A 13074-nucleotide genomic window follows, 5' to 3' on the forward strand; every position below is an offset into this window, starting at 1 on the left:
GATTGAATGTAGTTTTGTTGAATTAAATTTTTTCAAATACTGTTTTTCTTCACTTTAAGTTGAATTTAAGTTGTCATCCAAACATTGGTTGATACCAGTTATAAACTAGAATGCCCTCTTAAATTGCAAGGTATATCATAGTTTTCTATAATAATTTAATATAATTTAATAAATACATTAAATGTCATAAATGTATGAATATTCTGTGCACAGAAAATGTTTAACACGTTTAGTGTAAAGGGTGCATTTAGTTGCAGATCTGCATGTTTGTGGCTAATAGCAAGAATGAACATTTCCTTAGGAAAAGGAAGACTTCTTAAATTCATTTTTTGACTTGCCACTTAAAAATTTAGTTAAATCCATGGAGCCAGGAGTGCTCATGTCTGATATAGGTTCCTTTTGTTCATGGCAGCGCATAGGGTACTGAAACATGTTGTTTTCCTTGCCTTCCCATCAGCAAAATGGGGACTTCACTGCATTTCTCTTTCATAATGAGAAGTTTTCATCTTCCAAGTATGCACTACTATTGAAATCCTAGTTTGGATACTGTTATTTCCTCTAGATTTTTATGTCTGTGTAAACTTCTACGGTCACTTTCTGTCACGTGAGGCTGGCAGTGTAGATAGCTTGATGTCTTGACTTTGATTCTGTGTAAGCTTTAAAAAAAAACAAATGAAAAGCATTGTACAAAAGCACTTCCACAGCAGCCCTTGCTATATGTTATAGTCAAATGAGAGATAGACAACTTAGTAGCCAAAGGAGATTTTTCTTTGTTACTTTCACAAAATAAAACCTTCTGTGGGGGTCTGAAAAGACTTTGTGTTCCAGAATGGTGTTTTTGCCTGTCTTAAGATGAGTAACTGATAGCAAATGCTGGGGTTTTTTTGTTGTTTTCTAAAGCTTCACAAGCACTGACACTATTCCAGTTATTTTGTTGCACGGTGGATCTTCTCTTCTGTTATAACGTAGCAACAGGTGCCTTGAACGTTTGCCATTTTTACGCTACTAACAAAGTAATTACCCAATATCCTGGGCTCACAACTTCCCAGAACATTTACTTTCTGTGCTTGGTTCCCTCTAAGTTAGTTTAAAAGTCAGGACTTTTTGACTAAGATATATTTTCCTGTTTAAAAAAAAGATTTTTTTTTTCCTAAAAAACTTATTTTAAAAACAAAAGGAACCACTAGACCCTTTTTCTTATCTCCAGTTACCAATGATTGTGAATTTTAGTCCAATACCTGAAAATCCCTAGGCAAAAAATCGTTATTCCCAAGGCATAGAACAAGAGAGGTCCAGGCCCATCACACTGTGGCACAAATAAGTAGGTAAGGGATTCCTGGATTATCCGAGTATCTATGTGTTCTTGTACTGCAAAGAAAGAAAGCAATTTCCCCACATGTTTGGCTGTCTTCTCTGAGTGGAAGGAGATACAGTTCCACTTCAGTCTCACATCTGGCAGGAAATGTGACTAAGTATGACCCCAGCGTAGGTGCAGAACGCACCACCCAGGGGTCAGGAACTATTTCCAATAGTACGTTTGACTACTGGTACAATCCAGCCTGTGACCCAAGTTCCCAGGAGCCTTGAGAGGAAGATTAAAAATACTTGAGGCTACATCTAGGTAGGAGGAGGAACTCAGTCCTCCAGGTGATTAACTGAAGCTCTGGAACATGCATGTGAGATTTTATTGTAATCCTTATCTTCATGTGTAACCTCAAGTGTTATGAGCATGCTGAGAGCCATCCCCTTCTCCCCAGCTGCCTGAAGGAAGGGGAAAAAGGCAACATAGAGTCACAGATCCTAAGACTTCTAAAGATTTTCACGTATTAACTGTAGTGAGAATGGGAAATGAATATTTAAGAAGCTTTGCTGCTTGTAAAGAGCCACTGCTCCATAAGAATGCAAGTTTTGGATAGTAAGAAAGGTGAGGTAAGATAGGGCTGTGCTCTTTCCCCTTTTAGGGAGGTGGAGCTCAGATGTGGTTTTCTTGTAGCACTTGCAGTTTTGTTTTCCATTTTCAGAAGTAAACTCCCATTCTTTTATGTATGCTCACCACAGCCGTGACCTGACCCTCTGATGTGGCTGTCACTTGTGCGCAGCCATCTACAATAACCATAATGCAGGATTAGTGAGACAGGTTCATCCCAGAGTGGGCTTTTCATTGATTTCTAATTTTTCTGCTTCGTCTCTGTCGAAACTGCCTGCGAGCCGTTCAGCTGCTCCCTTAATGTGCGAAATGCTCTTGCAGGCCAATCTGCCCCTGCTCCAGCGGGAGCTGCTGCACTGTGCAAGGCTAGCCAAGCAGAACCCAGCCCAGTACCTCGCTCAGCATGAACAGCTGCTTCTGGATGCCAGCACCACCTCACCTGTTGACTCCTCAGAGCTGCTTCTCGATGTGAACGAAAACGGGAAGAGGCGAACTCCAGACAGGTGAGAACGGCTGCGCCTGTCGCGCTGCGGTCAGTCGGAAGCGGTCGGCTGGCTGGGGGTCAGATGCGCCGATGTTCGCCAGCAAGGTGGAAGCGTGCATGCTTGGGAGCGGTTGTGTTGCCTTTCCCTGGGTTCAAATCTTTCCCTCTTTACACCTTTGCAATGGCCAAATAATGTTTGTGTATGTGTGCATGCGTGTATGGACATATGAATTAGCATGTGTCTGTGTCTGTGTGTATGTATATGTGCACAGGCTGACTCCAGGTAGCAGAATCCTGTGCTTGCACATGACAAGCCTGAGGACCCAATGTGGCCATATCTAAATAGAAATAATACAGAACGGGCAGTGCCATAGTAACTATTTGGTGCATAGTGTTTCTGTGCAGCTTCAAGTGATCAGCAGATCATTCCAGCTCCATGTGTAAAACCTTTGTATTGACGATTTTGTTGCAGTAAACATTAAATAGGGGGAAAATAGATAGGCACTCATATTGGAAAGCACAAGGCAAGCTCCAGAGTGCGTTCAGGGCTTTAATTCCTAATTCCGGTCTGCTGTGTTTTACACAGTGTATAAGGGTATGTATGTTTCATACATACCATGTTTCATTTCTTCCAAACAGAAGTTCACTGAAATCAGTTGTATTGCTGAGCTGAGGAAAATTCTATGCAAAAGCAGAGAGCAAACAAGCACCCGTGTGTGTTTGAGATACAATAGCTTTAGGGAGCTGGAACAATTTTCTTTTTCTTAATTGAATACACTTCTGTGTTTAGTATTACAAGAAAATGACTCTTGTGGTTATTTATTTTTAACTGCCTTCATGTAACACTGTTAGAAATTTAGTTGACATGTAAATATTACCTTTGGGAGGTCCAAATATTGGATTTTTCTTAGTTTTGTTTGCCACTGGTGATGTAGTCTGGAAAGGTTTTATAATGCTGTTCTGACAAAGGCCACTACCTGCATGCACAAGGTGTTGCCAGAGTTCTGGTTATCTTTCAAAGGAAAAAGATCAAGATTTGCGAAGGCTAGAGAAATTGCAAGTTTTGTACAGGTGGTATTTTGATGTATGGACAGAGATCGATAGCAGAAAACCTAAAGAGAAAACAAAATCTGAAGGCTACTGAGGCTGGTAGATTGAAATTCAACACCTATATTTGAGCATATATGAGCGAGAGAGATTCATGATATAGATGTGTTAGATCTTGAAAACGTATGTGTAGTAATACTTAAAGCTGCTCATAGCTAGATGTGAACAGTGAAAATTAAAGTAACATAGCCATTAGATAGAAGAAAATGTAAAAGTATTTGAAATGGACTTGCTGTAGGTTGTGATTCACCTGCTTACAGAATCCAAGAAAGATTGGTTAATTTTCAGAAATTTTCTGTGTAGTTTGTTATTCCTTGGAAAGACGAGACATTCCAAAGCTGAAATTCAGCCCCGTGAGGCAGCTGGGCTGCGTATGCTCAGTTTTTGCCGAGTAGTATACCAAAACATCTATACACTGTGGGGAAGAAAAGGCATCTTAAAATCTTGTGAGTTAACTTAAATATCAGCATGATGAAGTCCAATGTCAGGAGTAGAATGGTGTTTTTCCTACAAATAGGTATAAGCATACACTGAGTTATCTCCTAAGTCTGTGAGGTCTTGGTTGATAGAGATCATCGAAGAGGGACATGCCTTCTTGGTAGCCTTAACTTACTTTTTTTCTATTGAGAGAAACAGTGTTACTCACTTGTCCCACATGACCATAAAGGAAAAATAGGCAATAAAGCATTTTATTTGTTTTTCTTCTAGAATTCTGGTGTAAGGCCCACTTTGCGTCCCAGTTTGACAGCGTTGATTTTCAGCTATTTTGTAATACGTACCACCTCACCTATGTTACGTTCAGTTCCAGATGCAAGCTTGGGGTGAGACAAGTAGCACAGGAAAAGCCCACTAAGAGAACTTTATAGTGAAAAGACCCCATATTAGTCTTGTTGAGTAGTAAAAAGGACAAGAGTAGCAGCCCAGAAAGGGATCAGCAGATCAGAAAAATACTGGATTTTAAAGCCAACCTTCATCTCTTGCTTCAAATTGAGGTGCAGATGTAAGGCAATTAAAGGAAGACTGTTTTATGGATTTTGTTCTCAATATCTCTTTTTAGTTAAAATACTGAGGTGCTGCTGAAACTCTGAAATCTCTGCTCCTAAAAAAGTGCCTTTTCCTGTGGAATCAAGGTCTCTCGTGCTCTTTCCAGCTCAGTGAGACTTGAATTCCTTTCTGCTTAGTAATACAGCTTTGGGGTGAAGGGTAGACAATTTAATGTAGAGTTTTGTAGGTGAGGGTGCTCTCCTCAGGGATGAGACCGGTGAGTTTGAGCGCCTCGGTTTGCAGGGAGGCTGTAATCCAGGGTATCTCGGCCTGCTAGGTGCTCTGAGTGAACGTAGGGCTCGCCGTGTCCTCCTCTGCTGGCTGATCCGAGCTTTGGGCTCATCTGAGCTTGGTGTTGCCCATACTTTAAAAAGGATTGAAGCGCACCTTCCGCATCAGGCCTAGAAAGTAAGTTAAGTAGGCAAAGACTTAATTTATGAATTCCAAGTGGGTTGAACTGTGAGAGAAATACTGAGACTCAGCCTGTGTATGCTCTGAGCACATCAGGTGGCAGGACTTGCATGTTTGGCTGGTGGGAACACACCACCTATAGACTCTGAGGTGCCTAAGCAATTAAACAGTAGTTTTTGTAGATTACTCACTTGAAATTAGATTCCTTAATTCTGTAAAAGTGGCATTTCAGAAACACACATCCTTTTTTTGACCCTGAGATTGTTTGATTGCTGTCACAAAAGACCTTAAAAGCCTGCCTAATTTACCTGTTGGAATGGTTCCTTAAGCTTAAAAAAATTAAACTTGATTTTTTGAGTGTCAAATGACCCTGTTACTGGTTAGCTGTGGCTAGCTCTCCGTCGGTTGTGATCAAAGTTATATAGAAAAAGAACAACTGTAGTTTCAGCTGAATTGTTGTCTTGTGCACCTGAGAATGTTTGTACTACAGATTCAATAAAACGAGCAGGAACCTGTTGGAAAGACTCTGAAATGTACTGAATGGGAGTCTGCATACTTTTTAATTTGGATAATATAAGTAAATCAACCAGAAAAAAACTGTCCTCAAACTCAGATCATGCCTAGACCAAGTGAGTATTGAAACCAAGAACTTATCTTGCTTAATGCTCATTAACGTATTAATTATTTTTAATTGTTTACAGAGAGGCAGGAGGAAACATCTGGGGAAATATGTATCTTTTGTTTGGATCTCTAAGTAGTTCTGAAATACGTTAATAAAAAAATGGTGGAAAATGTTAGGCATTCTGTGACGGGAGGCGTTGCTACTACTCTGTTGCTAAAATATGAAGAAAAAGCCATGACTAGAAAGCAACATTTTTCCAGGGGAATTAAGTGCAGTTGAACAATTTTGTTAAGAGAGATGTCTCTCACTAAAGTAAATTACATTGTCTTTCTCACTTCCCCTGGGGGACGACTCTGTATGTATGTAATGTATATATTTTATATATATAACATATACACACACATTAGATGCACACACAAATATATTAGAAATATACACACACATTCTTCCATATTTACATTTTTCTTCTAAGAACTGGTAAATGCATTGCTGTTGGTTCCGGCAGAGGTAAAATATTGCAAGGGATTAGCCAAAGGAGTAGCATGTGTGTGTGTTGTACATAAACACATGCACCTCTTGATTTTTTTTGTCAAAGAAAATAAATCCACATACAGTAATTTTTTCTGCTTATATTTTCAGAACCTTGTTTGCATATGCATTTTCCATTTCTAGTTATTTATCTGCATATCCAAATCTACTGTATGTGAGGTTTTATAGAGCAATCTGACAGCAGAGTTTGGTGTTTTACTGAATGTTTTCTTGGTGCATATGGTCTGACACGGATGAGCAGCCACGGTGAGATTTTGGAGTCTATTAAACTAGCTCATTAAAAAGATCAATCTGTTTCTGTAATAACACTGGGAACCATCAGTCACTGCAAGAGAGAAAAACTGACACCTGAGGAGACAACACATTTTGGTAATTTGTTCATGACATGTCATGAACAAAGTGTTTGCTATATTTTGTTTACAACTTTTGGAGTTTACATTCTCCTGTAGTAAAGCAAAAGAACTTGGACCAACATGGGTTTTTATTTTGGTGAATGAATGTTTAGTTGTAAATAACATGATTCTAAATACATTACTACAAAAGACACTTTCTGCTAATTAGTCATCTTTTGAGGTTGCTAGAAAAGACTGTGTGGCAGATGAGCGTATTATGTAGTGACTACATTTATGACAGCTACCTACAAAGACATAGGAGACTTTTAGGAAAAAAAGTCTGCTACAATATCTCTGGTTCTTGAGTAGGAAGAAAATGAAAGTGTTCATGGTTCTTCTGTGCCTTCACAAGGTGGTGCTCTACTTGCTCTACTGTTGGTGCCCCAACAGTGAATTCATATTGAAGATACCTGGGCACAGAGACCAACTTTGATACTTCTTTTAGGCAGATATTTTTATTTCAGGAAGCTGCTAAGCACCTTGATGAGGTGAAGGATGCTCAGCAGCTGTTACAGCTATGCTCCTTGTAAGCCATGTGTAATTATGAGGAATTTTAAGAGAGTTTTCTTAATATAAACAGGTAACATGGCAATATTTATCTCTTCTGTAATATGGTATTCTAAACAATTTTTTTTTCCTCCCTAATGAAACATTACTACTTCTTTGGTCATCAAGCTGATATTGGCAGAAGTCCAGTGTAAATGAAAAAAATGTTGCACGAATAGTGGATGAATAGCTTTGCCTCGTTTTTATAAGATAATTTCAATATTCTTAGAAATTGATGTAATATTCTACATCAGGTGAAAGTTAATTTTCCAGTCAGGGCAGTCTTTCGTGATCAGATTTCTTACTCAGGCAATTACCTATAAATTGTAATAATCTAAAACTGAAGTGATAACTTAAAAGCAATATTAACTGCATAAAGTGCATACAGATTTACAACTCGTACCTTCTCTGCTATCCTTAATCTAGGCAAATAACGATTCCGGGTAAAACTCATCTCTTGCCTGTTTATAGCCAAAGAATCCCGTCTTTTTTAATATTACTAATTTTCTAAATGGCTGCGTGAATGCACACACAGCTTTGAGTACACATTAAGGAAACAGTTGCAAAATGATGCAAGAAAAAAAAAAACACAAGAAAATGTGTCAGTTAGGCTTCCTGCACGTTTAATGTGATTTCCTCTCTACAGCTTGCTGTTGCTTTGCAAAATCAGATGGTTCAGACTGAAAATTATGGTGTTTGAATCCAGAACTATTTTGCCTCATTACTCATATGGGTCTACTGTGGACCAGGAAGGCTGCCTCTGGCACCTCGGCTAATGTTACTGTCCCAAGGGAATGAAGAAAAGAAACTGAGAAGAATGAGTAAGATTGTGGTCAGGCAGGAAGGTAGAACAGTAGCCTGGGTTCAGGTCTCCTGAATTTGGTACTCTGATCTATTGACTAGTTGTCTTTTACCACTATATTTATCAGTATATTCAGATATAGTGCCTTTGCCAGCGATTCCTGTTGTTATGAAACTTTGGAAGTCAGAACTTCACAGCTACCTTTTTATGTAATTTATTTAGTCAGAAACATTAAATCATTTTGAGTACAGTCTCATTCTGGTATTCGGGTAAGTAGCTTATTTGGACAGTGCAAAAATGTAAGAACAACTTGTAGAATTAAGATTTTAACACCCGGAAAGCAACTGACAGCCATTATGCAACGTAATAACAGAAATAGAAATTGAATTTCAGTAAGAGCATTTCCAATGGTAATATGAATTTCTATGTTAGTTAAACTCAGGGTTCTAGAAGAAAATGGACATACTGGTGTACTGTCCAAGTTGGTACAGTGAATTCCAGTTAAAATGCAGAGTATTAAAAATAGCACAGAAGTATCTGTACTCCTTCCCACGTTTTGTTTTCTGCTTTGCTCTTTCTACACTGTGCTATCCAAAACAGTTGAAGAAGGTGATTATTTATTTACAATTTCTGTTTTTTTCCATCTTTATTAGCCATAGTTCTAAATAATTTTGAAAAATAAGAAGCTTGGCTTTTTATGCCAGAAGGCACATGTTTTACTTGTGTACTATTTTTTACAATTGAAAAACCTGGATATTGAGTTTGAGTAGGTAATGTGCAAGTAGAACAGGCGCCAGCAAAAGAATACAAAAACTGTCTTGAAGAGCTGTCAGAAGCCTCACTGCCCATTGAGGTTATTACAAGGGGTTCCGTCGCACTGAGAAGCAGTAAAAAATATATCCTGATCCTCAGCTTTTCTTGGTTAGGAGTTCTTGGAGCCATCCTGCATTTATTGTTTTGGAACATGGTACACACGCCAGTTTAACAAAGCGTTTCTTTTACCTCTGTTAAAAATTAGCTGTTAAAAACAGCTATCCTGTTGTATCAGTGAAAGATTCTCCTCCCTTTGCCAAATTAAGGCATAATAAAATGTGTATACCTGCAGCTTCACGGGCATTAGTGACTGTGGTGAGGTCCCTGGAAAATCTGCCTTTACTCCTTCTGAAAACAGTGCCACCAATCTTTTCATTTCCTATTGGTAATTGCTAGGTCTTACTTTGATCCTCTGTCCCAGTGGATGTTGGCAAAGGTTTGGCTTCTCCCCTCCTCTGCTCGTTGACATTAAAGGAGATCCTACTGGGATGCAACAGCTAACACACTGAGTGTTTCTCCAGAGACAGTCATGCAAGGTCGGTTTGCTTGGCAGGGAGGGTTTGCTGAAGAGGTTTGGTTTTCTTTTCTTATTTAACAACAGGCAAATAACTTAAGAAAATTTGATCAAATTTACATTCCTGTCAAAGAGACAAAGATTTCTGTTATACTTTTGGTTACTAGGAAAATATATTATGTATGTCATCCATAAATCAAGGAGGAGGAAGTTATCTGAGTGCTGTACTGGAGCTTAGATTACATAACTTTACAAAATCTTTCCCAATTTTTACATATCTTCTTTTAAGAAGGACTGGATTTCCTCAGCTATTGAATAAAGATTTTTGGAGGGAGGGACTCAACAATTTGAAATATTTATATTTAATAACTCTTCAACGCTAAGCTTTAGTAGATTTTGTTTATTGCATTGGTATAAAAACTACACTGCGGTGAAACAAAGCTTCCCTGAAAGGAGCTGTGAACCCACTGAAGTAACTCTAGCCTTTCTTTGTACTTTGTTTTAATGGAAAATTAGTTCAGTGTGAGTTTCAAGGTCTCACTTTCATAGACAGAGGTGTGAGGTAGAGATTGTTGTTGTGATCATAAACATTATATTAGATTAAGAGTTGATCTTCCTTATGTCTGGAGTTCGAACTGAAACTGGAAATACCATTACTTTGAGGCTAACAGTAGCTTTCATGTCACTTAATTTGAAATAGCTGATTATGAATTGAATTAGTAAGTACTTACAATGCAGCAAACTGCCTTCCTCCCTGATAACTCTCTGAAGTTACCTCAGCATAAAAGCACTGTATGTTTAAGAGTATTGGAGTAGGAAATCTTCAAGGTTATTTGAGGACTTCAGCCTAACTAGATCTTTCTGTGAAATTAAGGGCAGGCACAGCACCTTTGAGTGAAATAGCCAAGATGGTACAAAAATCTCTGAGGAAAACATTTCTCATCATCTAGAGTCATTCTTGCCCAAAGTCTCAGTGCGATACTGATCTAAAAGGCTGCTGAAATCCTGCTGTTCCAATTCTTAATGTGAACTCATTTAGACGTAACAGCGCAGGTTCAGCACACAGAAACACACACCTTAAGATTATGTGCTGTCCTCTGGGAAAAAAAAAAAATTCTTAAACTGAAAATATTCTCTAATCACTGTAAGCCATAGCACATTTAAAAGTGGCAATTGCTTGACCCTTTGCTTCGTGCATGAGCTGATCATTTCAGCTCTGCCGCCACATGTGCGTTCACGTGATCACCCCGTGGCGTCAGTGAATGCTGCTCTCCCTCCACTGCCCCTTTTGAGGCTGTTCCATGGGAAGGTTCACTCCGCCAGTATTTCTTAAGTTACAGGGATAATTAAACAAGGTCGCTATATCTTTTGTACATTTTGAGTAAGCATTGTTATGAAAAGTTCTGCAACACCACACATTTGGAGCACAGGTAAAAGAATAAACTTTAGTTCTTAAATCTTCGTGTGCAGGTGGGTGTGCATGTGTCTGAACAGCTCTGCTCATGAAGCGAGTAAAAGTTCCTTTGCTTTCTTTTTCAGAACCAAAGAAAACGGCTTTGACAGAGAGCCTTTGCACTCAGAGCATCCAAGCAAGCGGCCCTGCACTATTAGCCCAGGCCAGCGGTACAGTCCAAATAATGGCTTATCTTATCAGCCCAATGGTCTGCCTCATCCCACCCCGCCTCCACCTCAGCATTATCGTTTGGATGATATGGCCATTGCCCACCACTACAGGGACTCATACAGACACCCCAACCACAGGGACCTCAGGGACAGAAACAGACCTATGGGTAAGGCATGTTGATTTTCTGCATTTTTTTTTTCCAGGATGCTGTTTTCCTTGTAATCATACTTTCTATTTTGATTTTTTTTTTTTGCTGGTAAAATATACCTACCCTTCAGATGCAGTCTTTGTGGATGATTGTCCATCCAGGGGCTCTTAACGGCCTTATTATTTCAGGCTAGGATAAGCAGAGCCCTTTCTTGTCGTGAATGCCACATTTGTGACAGTAACAAAAGTGATAAAAATTTCTTTCAGTTTACACAAGAGAAAGATGATTAGCCTTTGGAGGCATGTTTCCTGAGTGACATCTCAAGAGTGCACTGCAGCGTGGGGATGCCTGCTGAGGATGCTTGCAGCAGAAGCATCACACCCTGCACGGGACTGCACTTGCAGCACATTTTGTTTTATTGGGATGTCTGATGATCTTGGATTTGCCTGGTTTGCTTCACATCTGCACATACTATTCTTTCTTCTTTTAAACAAATCTTCAATGAAAGAGGAACATTTACAAATGATCAGCACCTGTAGAGAGGGGTCTAAGCAAAGAGCAAGAGTCACTTCCTCAGAGTGCTGATAATGAATACTGACTTGGTTCTACCATGTTATCAGCTGCTGTGACATATGTGCTGCATTTTAACCACATGTTGTTTAAACATCTGTGAAGGGATGAACCCTTAATGATGCTCTGTTGACATGGCAGTAATTAGTGCATTTAGTGAAATAACATTAAATGTATACTAATGTGTTTTCAGCTCTTTGAAATACAGCTAGTGTTTGATACAGTGGGTTATCAGGTATTGTCTTGCTCACTTCTTCAAGTAGTGCAAATGAAATAAATATATATTAATTAGGGTTTTATATAGTCAGAAAAGGTTGTGTCGATTCTTAATGGGTCATTGTATGAGCTACAGAACTGAAAAATATTGAAGACGGTAAATTGAGTAAAAGAGTAGGGATCTAATGAGGAGAGAAGTTCTAAGGAGAAGTTAGACCTATGTTTTTAAGCATCCATTTATTTTTATAGTGGCATTCCTGATACAAGACCAGGAATGATTTATTTTGAATTGAAAAATAAATAATAAACTCTCAAGCATATTAGAAGTATTGTCAGGATGAGAGTATCTTACTTTTAAATGTTGGAATAGCTGCTCGTTCCTGATAAAATTCCATTACTTCTCTAATGTTCTTCATATTAAGACTAAATTTCAAATTAAGGAAAGTTTGGGATCAATATAACCACATAAAAAGAAGAATGACTATACAATCATAACTCTTTCAAATATGTTGGAGAATTAATTCTGGTGGTTTAGAATAATGACTGCTAAGGAATCTATTTGATGTTACGTTTGTTATCAAACATTTTCAAAGTTTTACCTTTGCATCCAAAGATGATGTTAGTTAATACTTTGTTTGTTGTAGTATGCTAAAACAACTGTTGCTGTTATAGTACCCAGAATAGAACTATACCCAGAATTGAGGTAAGCTGGTTTAAGTGAATGGAACAGCGGCAAAAGAGATGTTTGATACAGTGAAACATTTTAAATAAGACATATACTTACATTCTGTATATTCTTTTATCACTGAGTTTCATTATTGAAGGGAATACCTATCTTTAGTTATGTTCTTCCATATCTGTGCTGAGATTGGTAAAGCCGAAGTAATAGATATTTCTGATTGTAAGGAATGTCATCTGCCTCTGAGGAGCCTTCCTTAAAAACTTGCACACTTAGTAGCAGATGAATATGGTAGGTATCTAGCTTCTGTGTGCATGTGCATCTAGAAGTACACGTGTATACATATACATGTATATATATGACATATATGTTGCCACATATGTCCTCAAGACTCTGTTTTCTTCTTTTTCCCCCTAGAGGACTACCAACACTGTAAACATGATTTGCTCCTTTTTGGCAGGGTTGCATGGCACACGTCAAGAAGAAATGATTGATCACAGGCTAACGGACAGAGAATGGGCAGAAGAGTGGAAACACCTTGACCACGTAAGGACTATATGTACGCCTATGTAAAATTGCCTGAAAGGTTTCCTGTATGCAATGAGAGAAACTAAGTTAAATGTCAT

The 13074-nt window shown here is 38.5% G+C and overlaps 1 protein-coding gene across 6 annotated transcripts in view; it reads left to right on the forward strand.

Moving 5' to 3' along the window:
- The window catches only part of RUNX1T1 (RUNX1 partner transcriptional co-repressor 1), a 114223-nt gene that overhangs the window by 75825 nt on the left and 25324 nt on the right, over positions 1-13074 (forward strand). For all 6 annotated transcript variants that reach the window (XM_068933060.1, XM_068933057.1, XM_009676030.2 and 3 more), the window contains 3 exons: positions 2249-2430; positions 10751-11001; positions 12909-12994. In XM_068933060.1, the coding sequence (XP_068789161.1) occupies positions 2249-2430; positions 10751-11001; positions 12909-12994 (519 nt within the window). The remainder of the gene's footprint in view (positions 1-2248; positions 2431-10750; positions 11002-12908; positions 12995-13074) is intronic.

This window comes from Struthio camelus, chromosome 2 (genome assembly GCF_040807025.1).
Source record: "Struthio camelus isolate bStrCam1 chromosome 2, bStrCam1.hap1, whole genome shotgun sequence".
Taxonomy (NCBI): Eukaryota; Metazoa; Chordata; class Aves; order Struthioniformes; family Struthionidae; genus Struthio; species Struthio camelus.